At 38.9% G+C, this 18310-nt stretch overlaps 1 protein-coding gene across 2 annotated transcripts in view; it reads left to right on the top strand.

The window, feature by feature from the left end:
- The window catches only part of LOC109085174 (forkhead box protein P4), a 123538-nt gene that overhangs the window by 68643 nt on the left and 36585 nt on the right, over window positions 1-18310 (top strand). For both annotated transcript variants that reach the window (XM_042734257.1, XM_042734256.1), the window contains exons 4-5: window positions 7803-7925; window positions 14221-14307. In XM_042734257.1, coding sequence (XP_042590191.1) covers window positions 7803-7925; window positions 14221-14307 — 210 coding nt within the window. The remainder of the gene's footprint in view (window positions 1-7802; window positions 7926-14220; window positions 14308-18310) is intronic.

Below are 18310 nucleotides of genomic sequence, written 5' to 3'. Positions count from 1 at the left end.
TTCCTCCATCACTTCTCTCCCTGTTTGCCCCCTGTCTCGGACCCCTCCAAGCCTCCACAACCCCAGTCTTAACCTCCATCCTCCCTCCCCGGAGTCTCCCTCTCGCCTCACGGCCCAGCGCTTGGTATTGGTTTGCAAGGCGATTAATGGCGCTGTTGTGTAAATGAGATGTGACGGCTTGTTTACCGGCTTGAGCCCGCGGGCAGTAGACTCATGAATGCACTCGTGAATAAACTGATCATAATGGCCATCAGACTGCAGGTACCCTAGTGCTGGAGGAGAGAGAATTAGAGAGTGTGAGTTGTGGGTTGCGGTTAGGCAGTTTACCAGTCCTCCATCGCTGAGGTGAGTAATTCTTTTTGATGGGGGTAAACAGCGCTAGAATGTTGTCCCGCGTGTGCATGGATGCCCCCGTGTGATGTCTCCTCTAGTCATCTCCTTGTCATTTTTTTAAATTATCCTTCCCACTCCAGGGTCCCCGTGGTCTGCTGGTGAGCTTGAAGACGGATTGTTGAGATTGACTGACAGTGGTGTTTATATTTTCATTATAACTTTATAAGCTTCCATCTTTCTCCATTACACATGTGCGGACACACAGTAAATGTTCATATGTGCCATGTTTTATAGCGCCACCTATTGTCAGATGCCCAGCTTTTTTCAGAATCATGCTTTTATGTATATGACTCATGTTTTGTGAGCATCACATATATTAAAATAGGGATGCATGATATATTGGTTATCGGTTTATATTAGAAATGTTCTTATAGAAAAGTTGTATTGGATATTTAGTGCATTCTGATTTCCTTTTTTTTTTACGTTTGCGTCATCCGACATTCATTTTAAATCTTTAAAAACACTAATAATTAAGAGATCCTCTGAAAATCTAAAAATTTATATCTATTTTTATAATGTGCATTATTATGTTATGATACCTAAATTTGCTCATAGCATTTAAAAGTATATGTTTTAGTTTTGTTTTTTACAAATAAGACTTAAAATCTGCCATTGGATACAATTTTAATATTGATGCATCCTACAAAGTTTGGTGACATTTAGGCTCAAGGCATATCCAGAACTGTTTGTTGTTTTATTTTGTGGAGCATTTAACAAATCTAGGATGTCCAAGATGCTCTTTCACATACAATTGCATTTTTAGGAACGGTCTCTTTAAAGATCGTGTGTGTCACTAAGACTTTACACGTTAATCATCCTCTCGTTTCTGGCTCACCACAGAGGGACAATTGTTTTACTTTGCTGTTATATGACACCTCGTCTTAGCTTTCTAGAAGAACTAAACTCTTCCTGTGTGTTAACCAGGATTTTAGATTTGGATGACCAGAACTTTGCACTCTTTACATAGTCAGAGTGATTCTTTGGCCACCTTTCCACATCAGCGTTGCTCAGTCGTAATTCATACTCCCAAGTCTGAGCCGAGTTCCCTTGCAGTCTTTAAAGCACTAGACCTCTGCGCTCTTCTCTAAATTCTTCAACTTTAAGGGCCGTTTATCAGATTTTCCCCCTTTATATGGACGAGTATATTATTCCTCTCCAGCTATAAAAAGCCTTTCAAGAACTCAGCCAGATCCAATTACAGCTTTATGGAGCTGATTTGCCACGTCTGTCCAAAGTTTAGTAACATGTTTTTATATGCTTTCACTTGAGACTCTTTTACCCACTTTTTCTGCTGCTGCTGTCTGTGTGTGCGTCTGTATGCACCATGGCACTACATGTGATAATTACCCTGTAATATGGAATGGCAAAGAATCCTCTAGAGAATGGAGATGCATTCATCATCTTCCATTTATTTAAATACCATAATTTAGTGTACGGCTCATTACTGGGAGGTTGACCTTTCCCAAAATGAAGATCTCCTCTATACCTTTGAACTCGCTTCCTTTTTTTTTAAACATCCTGAAAATGCTAATAGGGATAAATAAGAAAGGAGGTGATGAAGCAAAAGGGTGTAGCCTACTCTATCTATCAATTCATCCAACCCATATATGTATGCCGTTTTATGTATATAAATTAATATATATTTTGCAGTTGGAAAACTTTCCAGTTCTAATGTTGTTTTACTACTTCATTTTAAATCAGAGAGGCTATTAAAACATTTCTGTTTTAATGTTCTCCTACTCGTAAGTTGTGAAGAAATGGTGGGAAGGAGGAAATATAATGGGCAAATAAAAAGTGCATTTAAATTATTGCTAAGTTTATGATGTTGTCTAATTAAACATTGGCAGACAAATCATTCCTAATATATCATCAGTATTCAATATATTGCCCTTCCATCCATCATGCTTTTCCAGTCTTAAGCATCTTTTTCAAAAATTGTTGCTTAAGCTTAAAAAAGTGCAACTAGCATTAATTACCTTGCAAGATGTGCCGCAACTCACAAATCTATTTTTAAACGACAAATAATTTGAGTGGCCACTTCATTAGAGCAGAAACGGTTACAACTTATCGCTGAATGCATTGAGACGTTCCATATATCCACACTAATGGAATCAGATTGAATCCAGGAGCACAGGTGAAACAGCTCGCGGGAGAAAAAAAAATGCTTTTAAGTGCGGATGGTTTTAGTTTAATGAAAGCTAGTCATTTGGCAGACTGACAGTATATTGTGCTGAGGAGGATTTGGTATTAAAACACTCTCACTTGTTTCGGTTCAGACCCCGCATAAACCACACAATGTCGGGCTCTGGCCATGGGTCTGTCTGTAGGGTCACGAGAGATTCATATATTCGTCCTTTGTGTCTGTGTTTTAAAGAGCAAAGGGTGGCTGATAAGACTGATTGTAATTTATCAAGCTCGGAAAAAAAGGAAAAGTCAGATTAAGGCTCATTGGAATGCATTCTCTGTCCTTACTACTTCCTTTATGACCCTCTGGGACGCATCGCTCTTCTTGCGGCTTGGCTTCCCTCTTCTCTCTCTCTCTCTCTCTCTCTCTCTCTTTCTCTCTTCCTCATTTCCCATCTCTTCTCTTTGTTAATCAGTTAAACTCGCTCTTCAAATAGCCCCTCTAATTACTGCTCCGCTCCCAGCGAACGGCCATCTCCCCCGCTGCTCTCTCTCTCTGTATTGAAGCTGACCCCTGTCAGTAGTGGGTAGCTCTACGTGGTGCATGCGGACAGCGCTGGTGAATCTTAATGGTGGTGTGAGGCACCAGAGGTGCCACTGAAGCTGGCTTATTAGCAGACAGTCTCAGAACCTTGTGAAGATGGTTTTAGGGGATGGTCATCAAATGCACGCTATATATTATGCACTCTCTCACGGACAGTTGTGTTCAAACACCATGCCACTTACAAACTCAATTGTGTGTTTTACCCCCTACCTGAGCCACCCTCTGCCGATGACCCTTGACATGCGTGCCACTGATTGGTGGAGGCTTGAAGGTTCACCTGCCATATTATAGCATAAGCCCTGTTATTAAATGCTTTTATTGCAAAACAAGCTGTATGTTAGCCTTCCTGTTCATATCAGTGGCAATTGCTCAGCCGGAGTAGGACTCTTTAAGGATGCAATCTCCATGCTAGCTTTGCTCATCTTTGCTTTATTTTTTTTTTTTTTTGAGCCAGTTACCTGAACTATAATTGCCATTTGATTAATTATAGACATGGAAAAAAATGTGTGTGTGCATTGCTTGCAGCAATCTAGCTAATTTCTAACTACTGTACATTTTTATAAATGTAATTTTAGTGCGGTCAAACGATTAATCGCGATTAATTTGATCCAAAATAAAGGTTTTTATTTACATATGTTTGTGTACTGTGTATATTTATAATGTGTATATAAATACACACACATATAGTATATATTTTAAAATATTTGCATGTATAAATTTATATTCGTATATATACATAATTTATATTATATATATATATTTAATCTATAAACATTTATATCTTAAATATATACATGCAAGTGTGTATTTTTATATATACATAATAAATATACACAGTACACACATATATTATGTAAACAAAAACTTTTATTTTCAATGCGATTAATCGTTTGACACAGCACTATACATTTTTAATATTTTATCATAAATGTATATAGATCTTTTTTAATGTAAGTTATTTTTTGAATATTTTATATTAAAAACAATATTTTTTTTTCCAAAATTACATTAATTTAGTTTCTAAATAATGCATCTATATATTTCTAAGCCTCTATGGCAGCTCCACTATAGGCCAAGCGCGCTTTCTATGGTCAGAACGTGATCTCTAGCCCTTTATTGGCAACACACCACAACTAAACACTCTTGTTATTCACTCTCATCACATGCAGACAGAATGCTTTTTGTCTCTGTTTTTAAAATATAGTAAATGAGTGTTTAGTCCTGATAATTCACAGCAAGGTGCTTGCCGCTGTGCTTCTGCTCATCACGCAAAATATCTCCCTCGCCTTTCTTTCCCGTTGCATGTTAATTTAACAAGAGAAAGTGAAAAAAAAATTGAAGGAAAAAATTAAATGCATTTAATAAATGCCTGACTTCAAATGGTTGGGGTTTCGGGCTCCTCTATTACTGGGTCTATTCAGTGGCAAATGAACGGGGGGAATCATTTATGGGCGAGAGACAAAGCCGAATGAAAATATAATTCCGCATTGTGCTGCGCTTTTGTTAGCGGCCGTCAAGTCCCTAATGGCGCGCTTTGTTTTCCTGCACTGCTCTGAAACCGTAGTGTCGAATTGCACGCTCCGCTCACGGTGTGTAATGGCCCGCCTTTGTGATATTAGATTATAGGGGCAATTAATGGCGTCAAACCTTAACAACTCAGCATTCAGGCGGCTCGTCAATCCCACTGTCGCGCCGCAATAGAAGGTGTTATAACTCTGGTAATTATTACGCCTGCAACTTGAAAATGTCAATGAACGTGTGTATAAAATAGAATGTATGGGTTGTCACCGCGGGAGAATGGGATGCAGAGGAGCAATTAATTACGGGTTTTCATTTCGCTCTTTCCCAGTGACAAGCAACCGCACGTGGCAAATTGGCGTGACGCCAAGTGCCCGCCACGCCGAGCCCCCTCTTTTGCCCATCTCACGTTTTGTCTCCCCCGTTGCGCGCACAAACAACACACACACACGCATACGGCACATCCCACCCTCCCCAGTCGGCCGGCCTGCTGCGGGCTCTCGCCTCAGATGGCACCCTAGCTTTGTTTCAGACGCCTCTTCCTCCCTGGATGCATATACTCTATTTCCAAGCTGTAATTGTAGGGCCCTTGATGTTTTAACTCTTGAAATAAGTCATCAAATGTGGATACCTGACTTTTGGCAGAGGGCCAAAATGGTCCAATGCTCGCCCTTGATGGCATCAGTTGCATGATTTCATCAGCTGAAATGGGTCCGTGCTTGTTAGCTTTAGCTGTAAGCGCTAGTCTAACATAGCCTCACCTGCGTCACGCCTGTAATTAATCAAGGTGAGTGGCATGCCAGCCCATAAAATGCGTCTGTCTTGTGGCGCATAAGTCATAGAGGCTAAAAGAGTGCATAATTTTGCCTCTTTGTCTCTGTCATGGATTCTGGTAAGAGTCCCCCCTTCTTCATAGTGAAGGATACGGATGGCTCGTTTGATGTGATAGGGACGTTTACAATAAAGTATCGGACAGTCGGTGATAACTGCTCACGAGCGCTAGCTTTCATCCCTCTTTCCGGCAGGAAAAAGAGCCAGTGTTCGTATTTACCGCCAATCTTGTTTACAAAGTCAAATCAGCCCTTTACAGATTTAATTTGCGTCTGACAGCTCTCTCTCTTCGTCTTTCCTCTCCTTATCTTGCCCCCCTTCCTCCACCCCTCCTCACGAGCCCTCGAGCTCTGAATAGATAAACTGCTGAAAATATGAGCGCTCAGGCGCTACATGAAAACAAATGAATGCAAATATCAGATCGGACTGGCAGTGGACTGGGAAGCCGTCACGGCGATGCCTGTCTTTTTGATTCCCTTTGAGTGGAAAATGTAGATAAATGTACGCATTATGTGGGATTGTAGTTTGCGCTTGTATGTCAGCTTCAAGCCAGCCATTGCCTGTAAATAGCTTTATTTTTATTGAGCAGTTGCAGGGAGATGATCAGTTCTGGCCCTTGAGCAGTAAATAGGAAAATAAATGGAACGCCACAGAGCGGCTGTGTGTGTGTTAGTGGAAGATCGCTAGTTGCATTCGAGGAAGCAGCCACAAATTGTACTGGTGGAAATTGCTGGCCCGTTAAAAAGCTGCCCATAAGTTCACAGAGTGGCCAGTCTTACTGCATTAAAGGATAATGGATAATGATACTGGAGCCTTGCCTTCAGTCTTTTTCAAACCATCTCTCTTTTACACACACACACACATAGTAAGGACAACCACGACCAATATGAATTTCTGTACAGTTGATGGGCTGCTACAAGCCATACTGGGCCAGCACTGCATCTGTTGATCATGTTTGCATGCATTTTTATGCCTTTGAAACTTAACTTAAACAATTGGTTTTGTGTGTTGTCTTAAACATTTTTGTAATGAATTTGGTGAATTCAGCAGATTTAAATCAAGTTTGAGGTTTCTTTCTTTCTTTCATTTCTTTTTTTCTTTTTTTTTCCCTTTTTTGAACCAACAGTTAATTAACAGTCATGGAAGTATCAAACAAATCAATAATTTTTTGCAACGTATGACATCATTTTTCAACAAAGGTGTTTGTGTGAATCCATAACCTCTGAATTCAAAATTAAATATTTATATTTCTTATTTTTTGTTTTGTTTTGATTTTTCTTTTTTTGTTAACATTATGGTTAAAAATAGAATTCCACATGATAAAAACAGGCAACTGTGAGAAACATTAATTAAAGTTGCAATTAAAAAACTGCTATTATGAGGGAAAAAAGGACCGTTTTCATTTTTCTTTTTTTTTTCTTCTTCTTTTTTAATGTGCTTCCACTGAAAACGTCATGCTAAGTGAAAAATATAAATATGAATATGAAACAGTTTGCTAAAAATAATATGGGGTTTTCTGAGTGGGGCCATTGAAAATGTTTGTAGGGCAAGTGAACATCTGAACTAACGGCCCTGACTGGGCTTGCAGAGAAAAATCCTTATTGTTGAGCCTGGTTCTCTTTCCATTTCTCTCCTTTTCTGCATATTTATCATAAGATAAGAATCACGCCTTCCATCTTTACGCCTCGTTCTTGTCTAGCAAATTGCACTCTCAATTCCAGACTGTTGCAAGTTGTTTCCTGCCGATAGCTATCTTATCAGACTGTTTGTTATTTTTGCCAAAGATGTGATTCTCTAGATAACAAATCATAATATTATGTTTATTGAAGTACTTTCAGGCTGATAAAGACTACATACTCAAGGGAAGATTTGATCAACACGCTTTCTCGCTCTCTTTTGGAAAAACTGCCAGGGTTTTACAATGCAAGCAGTGTGGAGCTCTATTGTGTCAACATAGCTGATGTTATGTGTACTCTCTTTGGCATGACAGGATAAAGAGTTAATTAAAGTGAAGTACAACATTCCTTTATGATGCTAGAGAAACAGAAATGGCTTTGTATCATGTTCAAGTGAAGGATATGTGCTTATCTCTCTGTAACAGAGATTTTGTTTTTGGGCCCAGATTGTGCATTTTAACAGTCGATAAGCCTGTTTATTTTATCGCATACATGTTAATAATTTGCATTTAGCATCGTTCTGCTGAACAAATCAGTGACACATTTTAGTGTCACGACCCACCAGTTGAGTACATACCCATTGTAACAGATTGTGATAATCAAATACACGCACAACCATGCATGTGGTCACTTATTGGTCTGTCTTCTCTTATTAGGTGCCGGTATCCATGGCGATGATGACCCCACAGATGATAACTCCTCAGCAGATGCAGCAGATCCTCTCTCCACCTCAGCTCCAAGCTTTACTCCAACAGCAACAAGCCCTTATGCTGCAACAGGTAACACACACACTGACACACACGGGCTCCTCACAAGTCACCACACACAGAACTAAAAAAAAAAACAATATTTGTGAATGTCTGGGCTGCTCAGACATGACATGCCCACACAAACCACGCAAAAGGTACATTTTTCCAAACCAATTGGTGCATGTTTTATTGGCTAATCAAAATATTACTGAACGCTATTCGCTACATCATGTTCTTTAAAACCTGTGCTGTGGGTCCATATGTCGTCATTTTCCAGCAGAAGTGTGTGTATGATATGATAGCTTTCATGGAGATTTTCATGGAGTTTCATGATATTGAACATTTATTTGGTTCATTTTAATTAATTAATTATTTAAGGTTAACCATATTTGTTTATTTGAAACACAGAAAACTGTGAAAGCCTGTTTCTGCAGGTAATTATCATATAGTTTAAAATATCTCACTCTCCCCTGGCTGAATTTATTTCATTACAAGTACAGTAAAACATACTATTCTACAATATTATTATAATTTAAAAAACTGTAACTTCTGAAAAAATTCAGTATATTCCTGTGATGATAAAGCTGATTTTTCACCAGCCATTATTTCAATGTCACATGATCCTTCACAAATCACCCTAATTTGGTGTTTAAGAAAATGCTTTCTTTTTTTTTTTTTCTTTTTTATCAATGATAATATATTAACATATTTTTTAAGGAAAATGAATGATTAATATCATTTTGAGGAAACTGTGATACATTTTTCAGGATTCTTTAATGAATAGAATGTTCAAAACCAGCATTTATTTAAAATATAATTTTGTGCAACAAAGTTATTACTTGTTTTGCTGTCACTTTTGATTAAAAAACTCTTACTGACCTCAAACCTTTGAATGGTTATGTATAAATTCACATTTATGAGAAATAGTATTTTTTTTTATATACTGAGGAAAAAATTGGCTTCCATACAAAACTTAACATAAACTGAAAAATATTAAGTTGGAGCCAAGGGGTGCAAACTAAACAAACAAGAATTCAAAACCTCTTCAAATATACATGCACTCAGACATTAAATAAAAAAAAAAAAAACCTTTGTTCCATACTTCTTTAAGAAAACTTCTTCCCTCCTGTCCGGACTTCTAACTGCTCAAGCCGTATATGTTTTATAGAAGAATCCTGCCAAATTGATGGAAATCTCCAGCTGACGTCCTTCATTCCAACAGCTGTTGCCAGCGTTTTTATAGAGTGCCGTCGGATGGCACAGTAAATGCACATTCACGTGTGATCCCTGTTAATAGGCCCTGAGTGTAGATGTCAGAGTGTGTAATGTAATCGCGTTTTGTGTTACTTTGATTGCATCCCGGAATGATATTTTCCCTGGCTTTGATGTTCCTTGGCTCTGGCGTTTATAAACAGCATTTACTAGCATACTAGTGTTAGCGACGCCTCCTTTGGCTGGTGTCGCTACACGTCGAGCTCGCTGGCGGTCAGGGAGCGCTTATGTTAGAGCGAGGGCAATGTTTCTCACCCATCTGCAGAGCCAGATTTTTCCATATCTCTTCCCGTCTCTCTCTCTTTGTTTATTAGTTGCGCGGCCTCTGCTATCTCGCTGCGATATCGTCCGGAGGCCAGAGGTGCGGCCCCTGAGTAGACATGAAGAAACAAACAACCCATTTCTCTCGCGTCTCTCAAATATTTAACATGTCCCAAAACTGTGCACACCCTTGACCTTTTCACACACGCCGTTCAGGCAGAAATCAGGTCTCTGAAACCTCCCTAATTGAGAACATACGGTTATTTTTCAGAGCTAAAAGATGTAAAAAGGTTTTCTGTTGCATAAATGATCTTGACAGAGAGCAGAATTGATTTAGTAGTAAGGAGGAGGAGGATGCTTTAGGCAAGTATAAATTGCGCCAAGCTGATCTGACAAATTTATCAAGAGTCGCTCGCTCGCAGAAATCAAAATTCAGCTATTTGAGAAAGAAACTTAGCACTTTGTCCCCCTCCTCTCGCTTTATTTCTCTCTCTTTTTTTATTCTATATTTAATGAGGATATTGAAATTGAAATAGTCACCGTTCATGGGCCGATTTACATCTCCAGTAAAAGCCAGTGGGTTTAATGGTTTGCAGTGGTGATGAACCACGTGAGAAGTGGCTTTTAATGCTCACTCTTTCGCGCACAGCAAATGGAGCAATCAGAGAGCCTGCCAACACACACGTACAGCAATCCGTCCCTGATCTCATCCCACCGCGTGTGGGAGAATGAGTGGGCTTTGGCTTTTTCTGTATGTGAATACCCTTACAAATATGACTTTACATATAAAGACCGCAAGCACAGGAAAGCGAGAGCAAGTGCATTTTTATGTATACGTGTGCACTTATGCATGTGTGAGTTAACCTTTACATCCCTCCAACCCTTAATTACAGTCCTGCTGATATATTTTTCCTTTTTTATCCCCTCTCTGTACTGTTAAGTAAAACCAAGGTCACAATAATGGGAATCTAAGGTGAATGCCTTTCAAGGCGTGCAGTTAACGTGAAAGGGGCCCACTGAATCAAATCATTAAAAAACCCTTAATTATTCTTTAATTATTCCTGCAACTATTCAGCTTCATATTGGCATGAATTAAAGGGGTAATGAGTGGGCGAGAGGCAACAGGGCCAGGCGGGCAGCAGTGAGGCGTGGAGGAGAGTTTAAACCGAGAGACGGACGACATATTGCCAGCCAAATGCCTTTAGTGTGGTAAATGGAGTCTCGCTTCACACCTTACGGCTCGCTGACTTCCTCTTTTCGAAAGGGCCGTGGCTCAGCGTCACAGGCACAAGATAGCTCACCTTCAATATCCTGTAAAGCCGCACAACGACAGGTAGCCAAATGGACGCAGTGGTGTGAGATGGCTTTTGTAGAGGGAATGCAGACTTTTAGTGTTGCTTGGTAGAACCGCTCGTCTGGTTAAAACAGCAGGAGATGAGTGAGTTCAAGGCTCGTTTGAGACTAGAGTTGTGTACACTCAGGTCAGCCCGAGAGAAGTTTTCTGAGGACCGACAGCCAATCAAATGAAAGCTTTCTGTCTTTTGCAAAGTAATTCTGTCAGATGAACATCTGGGCTGTTGGTTTTGGTATGAAGTGCAGAGTTTCCACAGTTGTGGAAAACCTGGAAACATCTTTGAAGTTTGGATAAGGAAAAAATTAAAATTAATTTTATTTTATTTCATTGAAATTAATAGAAAAGCCATGGAAATGGTGCTTTATGTAGTATACTTTTTTTCTAGTCTGCTCTAAAATATGCAATCAGTTCTTGCACTTGTGTAGAGAAATGTTTGAATTATGAGTGAATTGTTCTTTTATATCAGTTCGTTTTAATGAGCAATACAAATGATTCATTAATGAATCTGTATTAATTAAAAACAAAAATACTTTTCACTAATCACAAATGACTGGAAAGAACATGGAAAAAAATAAATGAAAAAAAACATCATGCTTTTACTTGAATGCATATACAGGTTTTATTTTTTTTATTTATTATTATTATTATTATTATTATTTTTTCATAAAAGTTGTATGTATTTCATATGACCCCAGAGACATAATTTGAGTTTTTGGTCAACATTTTAGGTTAAACATGTTAGAATATTATGTTAAAAATTGTAAGAAATGAATTTTAATAAGTTTTAAAATGTCTTGCATGGTGACATTAATTTCTTGAAAGAACAAATATTCCATTTAGCCTTTTTAATTAATTTGAGGTTGAAAAATCTGCATGTGTAGTAGCTATAAAAAGACATTTTCATGTCTCGCCATATTAAAAGTACATAAAAAATACACTTATAAAGTATTTTGTGTCAGCACTTTCTTTTTAAAGTTATAAAGTGTTGTAAATTGGTACGTAGCCCACTGTTAAGTACCTCATTCCTTAAGTAAGCCCGCATTACATCTGTAAACAGTATGTGTGATAAGGAGTTAATGAGGGTATCATTATTCTCCTTTTCTCCAGCAGCTGCAGCCAGCGTTCCCCCAGGCGCTCCTCTGCAGCTTCTGCGTGTCCGAGGGCCTCTGTGCTCTACTTCTTTGGTCAACATGCACTTCCATGTCAAATAGGTCATCCATGCAAAGCTGAGATTTTAATCTTAATAGGCTTTCCTGGGTAAATTAATAATCTGAAAGTAAAACAAACAGTGGTGGGTCTGCGGTGGCCGCTGCGGTTAGCCAGAGCTATGGTTGGAGATGTGTAATGACAGTGTTAGTGGGTGCGAGCCAGTCCCACTTAGGACTCAGTAAAAGAGTTGCTAGTTGAAAGTAGCAGCTAGTTCAAAGAGGTGAAAGTAAACATGCTAGCATAACAGGAAGCCTTTCTCGTGTAATATTTTTTTCTCTTTCAAATGTAGGAAAGGGAAGAGTATTATTGTGAGTGTATTATTTTAAATCTTTGGAGGTGAAAACCTCATGTATATATAGTTTACTTCTTGTTCTAGTGAACATTTTTGAACAGTTTTTCCAGGTTTTCAAGTGAGCATCAAAGGCGTGTAACTTCTAGTTAAAGTTCCTAATACAAATTTTTGCATCTTTTGAAGAAATGAATTTCTTTTCATATTCACATTAACATGTGGTTACTAAAGTATTTTGATTGATTTTATATTTTAAATGGACCCTTGTTTAACAACCCTGGGAAGTAAAATGTAATAGTAATGTTTGTCTTAGCAACTAAAGAAAACAAATCTTAAGATTTGCACAGAATTAGTTGATACATTGATACTTGTAAATGATTAATCCCATCTCTACACTTCTGCCCTTGCACACCTGTTTCTTATTTTTGTCTAATAACCTTCATTGTTCTGAAGAATGAAGTGTACCCCTAACCCTACAATGCACACTTAAAATCAATGACTCTCACATGCTTCAGTCTGTTCCCAAAGCTTTTAATCAGAGCAAGGTGTGCCATTGCGAGGTGTTTCACAGTGATAAAGCACATACGGTCTATGTTTACTTGTGTAGAGGAGATAGAGACCCATTCAGCTGAGCCTTGAATCAGTAACCAGTGTGTAAACACCTTTCTTGTGCTTTATTAACTTAACACAAACCCCTCACGCAAGCAAACAGAACAAGAAAAACACACAAAAGGTGCTTTACCATTTTGACAATGGCATGATTTTGTATATAATAAACTGTACTGCACGTAATTGAAGGATAGTGCCAGGAGCATCCGTGTAGGAATCAGGCAGGTGTCTGGGTTTCAGATCTCTCAGATGCTTAAGGCATAAATAGGCTTTTTGTGCTGATCTCTGGCTGGTTTCTACCACCTGTGTTCTAATCGTAACTGTTATTCAGCAGGTAAAGAAAACTGCTCTGAGATTAGAAGCAAAGGGCAAATTTTACCAGCGCCTTTTCCCAGACAGGTGTTGTGTGTTTTAGTTCAGTCAGTCATAAATAAGGAAGCCTGTCTCCACGCTGTCAGGTTTGCCACGCCAATAGAAGGGTGGACAGATGATTTATAGGACACATGCATACGCCACCTGCCAGGTGTTTAAGCTGCCTTTTAGAGGAATGCTGAAAAAAGATGAATATGCCTTATTATGGAAGCACTTTAGCCCTTAAGCTAGAAGCTGATCTTGTTTTATCCTGTTTTCATTTTTTTGATGCCTTTAGACATATGCGATTCCTTGCACCCGACCACCTCATCTTGGATGCCCAGTATCATGTGACTTGTTTAATAGCACCACAGGACAGTTTTGGGCAACTTATTGTGCCATGGTGTCTCTTTATAGAAGAAGCACTGATGTTAAAACGCCCTTTATCAGGTTTATGTAGAGTAATAAAGAAAATGGAGAGAAAGGGTATAATACATGTAACCTTCATACTAGATTCTGCAATACAGATGAGTCTGGTAATTGTGAAAGTGTATGGTATTGAGGTTTTATTGAAGTGCTCTTTTTTTCTACATATATTTGTGTTGTGTCCTTGCTACATCGAGGTTGGCGTTGTTGCAGTTTTTTTTTTTTTTTATCTCACATTGAAAAAAAAAAATATTTTTTCGTAAAATATATAAAACATCTTAAATGATAAAATAATTCGATTTGCATAAGATTTACAAAATAGCATAATATTTATGTATTTATATTATATAATATTATATAAAATATAATAATTTTATAGTATTATTATTAATTTCAAGCAATATATCTTGAATTAAGAATATTTTAAGCTTTTAAAATGTTTTTTAAAAGTTTTAACATCTGATGCATTTTATTTTATTTTTAATGTGAGCAGTGCAGTGCAGTGTTAGATTTCCATTGCATTAAACCCCATTTCTCTCTTTCTCTCTGTCTAGCTGCAGGAGTACTACAAGAAGCAACAGGAGCAGTTGCACCTTCAGCTCCTTACCCAACAACAGCAAGCAGGGAAGCAGGCCAAAGAGGTGAGACACCCCTGCCCTCTCCCTCTGTAGTGCACTTCACAGTGTACTTCACCCTCATAGCACCCCGATGAGCATCCTCAAGATGGCTGACACATCATTTGTCACACAGCAGAGGCCAGTTCCTCTTGAAAGCCAGAAACCAGCTCTTTGAAAATAACTGTATTCTCATATGTGAGATGATTGTACGACTGATTTTGTGCTGCACTGAACGGCACAGACATTATAAAGGATCTGTAATCACTGAGCATTACATCAAATCCTCAATAGGAAAATAGACGGATACCATCATGTTTTTTTCCTCCTCTCTCAAGCACTCAATTGCATTTTGTGTATTAAGCAATTCAAAAATGCGGATTAAGACGTTTGGGGAATATGGATTTTCATTTCTCTGCCATTGACCAAAGTCATGCTCCAAACCTTACCAAGGGCTTCCTTGCTAATACTCGTTAAGTATTAATTTACAAGTCGCCGCTTGCTAAGCCTAGTGGAAAATCCCTATTACAACCCACTATGGTGGAGCCAACGAGTTTCTTTAATTGTCAATTAACGCACTGGAGGAGGAGAAAGACCTGATCTGGGTAATGAAGGTGAGGGGGAATCATGTTGGATCACTGAGGATAAGACTGCAGCACAACAAAGGCGAAATCGCTTGCCTGCACACTGCGGGAGAGGAGATCTGCGCTAATCTGGCAGTCAAATGAAATCCAAACTTTTGTGGTTTGTGTGTCAGTGGCATGAGATATATCTGATACAACTTAATCAAGGAGGTTTCATGAGGGCTTAATAAACAGACAGCTTAGCACAGAGATTAGCATGTAGCTGCTAACACAGTTAGCAACACAGCAACATGCAGGTTACAGTAGCTTGTGCAGGTAAAATGAAACTAGGGGACTGTGTTTGTGTCTCTTTGAAAACAAAAGAAAGAAAGAAAGTTTTCTTTAAGCTAGTTTAGGATAGTCTATTTAGTCTCCCAGCATTCCCACTGGTCAATCAGATGGTTTTGCAGCCTGCCTATCTAAAAAATAGCAGTCTTTAGCACATAGCTGCTAGCAAAGTTGCGAGAAAGATAGCCTGTGTAGCCTTGCTAGCCGCAGCCTCCACAAGCTGGTTTTAAACTGGTTTATCTTGTCCCCTAAACTCACTAAACTAGTGTTAAATGGTTTACCTGGTCAGTCAGATGGGTTTACAAATCTGAAAAGAGTCTAAAACCATCAAAATAGCAGAGATTAGCACATAGCTGCAAGCACAGTTAGACTACTAGAAAGATAGACTGTGTAGCCTTGCCAGCCTGCAGCCTCCTCAAGCTGGTGTTAAGTCGGTTTACTAAAACCTTGCTAAACTGATTTACCTAGTCAGATAAGGTTTACAGATCTGGAAAGAGTGTAAAACCATCAAAATAGCAGAGATTAGCACATAGCTGCTAGCAAGATGCAGGGTACAGTAGCCTGTGTAGATAAACAGAGTAAATTGTGGGATTGAGGTGAGCCCTTGAGGTTTAAAATGGTCTAGATTGTCTCAAGCCTGACTAAAATGGTTTTCAGCAGGATTGAATAGTCTCCCAGCTGGCATTCCGTCTGAAAAGTGCTAAAACAACAACAACAACAACAACAAAAAACTGCACTAAGTATAAAACTAGCTAGCTGCCTTCAACTGGTTTAAATGAGAGAATAATCTACAGTCCAGTTTATGGACTCTACTAACATCTCCACTGCAAACAGCAAATAGGCCTCAAATTCTCATCTGAGCTGTATAGGGTTGAGTGTAGTTCACAGTCCACTGTATTTGTGACTGAGAGGATCAAAAAACAAATGAGATTTTGACTTCATAGCAGGTGAGAGAATGAGGCAATCGGGGGTGAATGCTATAGGCAATGGAGGACAGGGATTAAGACCCGTTAGATATGCCCCAGACAGCATTGTGACTGATAGAGCAAATGCGTGGCAAATGCACGAGGTGCCTGAAACACACTTTCACAGAGTGACACACATGCACACACTCTTCAAATGAGACCAGTATCCTGACATTTCCACAGATAGTCAAGGAACGTGACCGAGACCAAGGGAAAAAGGAAAGGAAAAAGATTGAAAAGTGAGAGGGGAGGGGAAAGGTATAAAAAAGCACGACTAACCTTATTCAAGGCCTCTGGAGTTTTTCAGACATTTTCCCTTATTAAATATTGGAGCTAGGGAGATGGTGTGCTCTCCGAGTGGAAGGAGAGCAGCGAAATTAAATTGGGAGGGCAGTGGTCAGCTCCTCTTCCCCGCGGATCAGCTCACATTCATTCAGGGCCTCTTTAGTCAGCCTAAAATATGGCCCTGTGCTAAGTATGCTAATGTGCTTGGCCAACACGATTCATAGACATATTGTAGATGCTCAACGTGTGCATTAAGTAATCAGAGTCTGCTGCCCCACCACACAATTATGTTAGGTTGGAAGTATGCTGTACTACCACCTATAATTCTTTACTTAAAGATTTTTTTAAAACCAAAAGATGTTTTTTATCAAATTAAAATTCAATTCATATTAAAAGCATTTTTTTAATTATTATTATTATTATTTTACTTCACTTTTTATTTTTATTGTTTTTTTAATGTTGCATTAAAATGTATTTCCTTATTTTATCCTATTTTATTTTATTTATTAAATAAAATAAAACATTTCCACATGCTTATATACTAGAGTACATTTTAAGTGTTAACATACAATCCTAGTTGTGGAAAGTTAACTGTTATGTGGATGCTATTAGGAGTATCTATGCAAAGAAAAATGGATATAAGCGCACTGTATTAGGCCATGTTGAAGGTTTCATCTGTGTGAGTGTGTGTTTACATGTGCGTTGTCTGCTGTGTATTGGTGTTCCCCTCGGGACGAGTGCACTGACAGTACTGGACTAAAAGTGAAGCAGTCAGGCGTGAGAAGAAGAAAGAAGATAGCAACACAAGTATGTGTGGTGTTTCTCATCCCTCTAGCCCTCTTTTAAAGCCTCTTTTTTCTTTGTTCTGCCATGCTGTTGGTCCACATGGCACAGAAAACTGCCTCCTGAAGCCATAAAGCTAACTACATCTCTGGCTATAATACCACCTTCTCAATTTTGTCATCAATATATCTTATTTTCCTTTCATTCGTCATTATTAGCACAAAGTTTCAACAGTCATGGCAAGTTGCCTGTTCTTATAATCTGTGATTGAAATTGGAAACTCAGACTCTCAGGACTTTGTTTTTGTAAAGCAGTTGAAGATGGAGAGATGACACGTTATGCTCTCACTCAGTAAAAGAGGCTTTAATTGCCGCCCATATCGCTGCCAGACAGCACGAGCAGGTTGAGAGGTGAGATAGACAGAAAGAAGAAAGGGAGAGATGGTTGCCACACACATTTTTGCATCATCAGTCCTGACTTTTGCACTTTTTCTGTTTTTTATTGTTACACCCACTCCCTCTATCTCTCTCTCAGTTTGACGGTTGAGCTGTGGAGTCACCCTGGAGTCAGCCTAATGAAGTAGCGCTGTCAGTCGGGCCTGGCGTGCCCAAACTCTGTTTGATGTGCTCATAAATCAAGCTGACAGGCCTGTTACTCCGCTAGCTTTAGCCACTCAACTGCATCTAATGTAAACAGCGTGCAGACACAATGTGTTAAAGAACTTGAACTGTGTCCCATGGGATCCTAACAGGGAGAGCAAGAGAAAGGAGAGAAGACTGCGATGAAGAGGAGGAGGAAGGGAAGAGGGATAGACGTGCTGAATATTGGCGTTACCTCACTTCTTTCAGTTGCATGTTTACTGAAGGTTCTCTGCTAGCTCTTTTATAGAATCCGTCATTCTCGAAATTTAGGGAAGAGAACAAGTACGGCCCTCCACAGAGAGCTGGGGCTGGATTCCAGAAAAAAAAAAAGTTCAGAAAATTCTCAAGAATTGCACTTGACATTCTCAGATATTTTCTATTTTTGTATGTATGTGTGTTCTTTTTTGGCTCTCTTATGTGTGCACCCAAAAATTAGGATGCAATT

Source organism: Cyprinus carpio, chromosome B11 (genome assembly GCF_018340385.1).
Source record: "Cyprinus carpio isolate SPL01 chromosome B11, ASM1834038v1, whole genome shotgun sequence".
Taxonomy (NCBI): Eukaryota; Metazoa; Chordata; class Actinopteri; order Cypriniformes; family Cyprinidae; genus Cyprinus; species Cyprinus carpio.
Note: the sequence above shows the minus strand (reverse complement) of the source record. Positions and strands in the feature narration are given on the sequence as shown.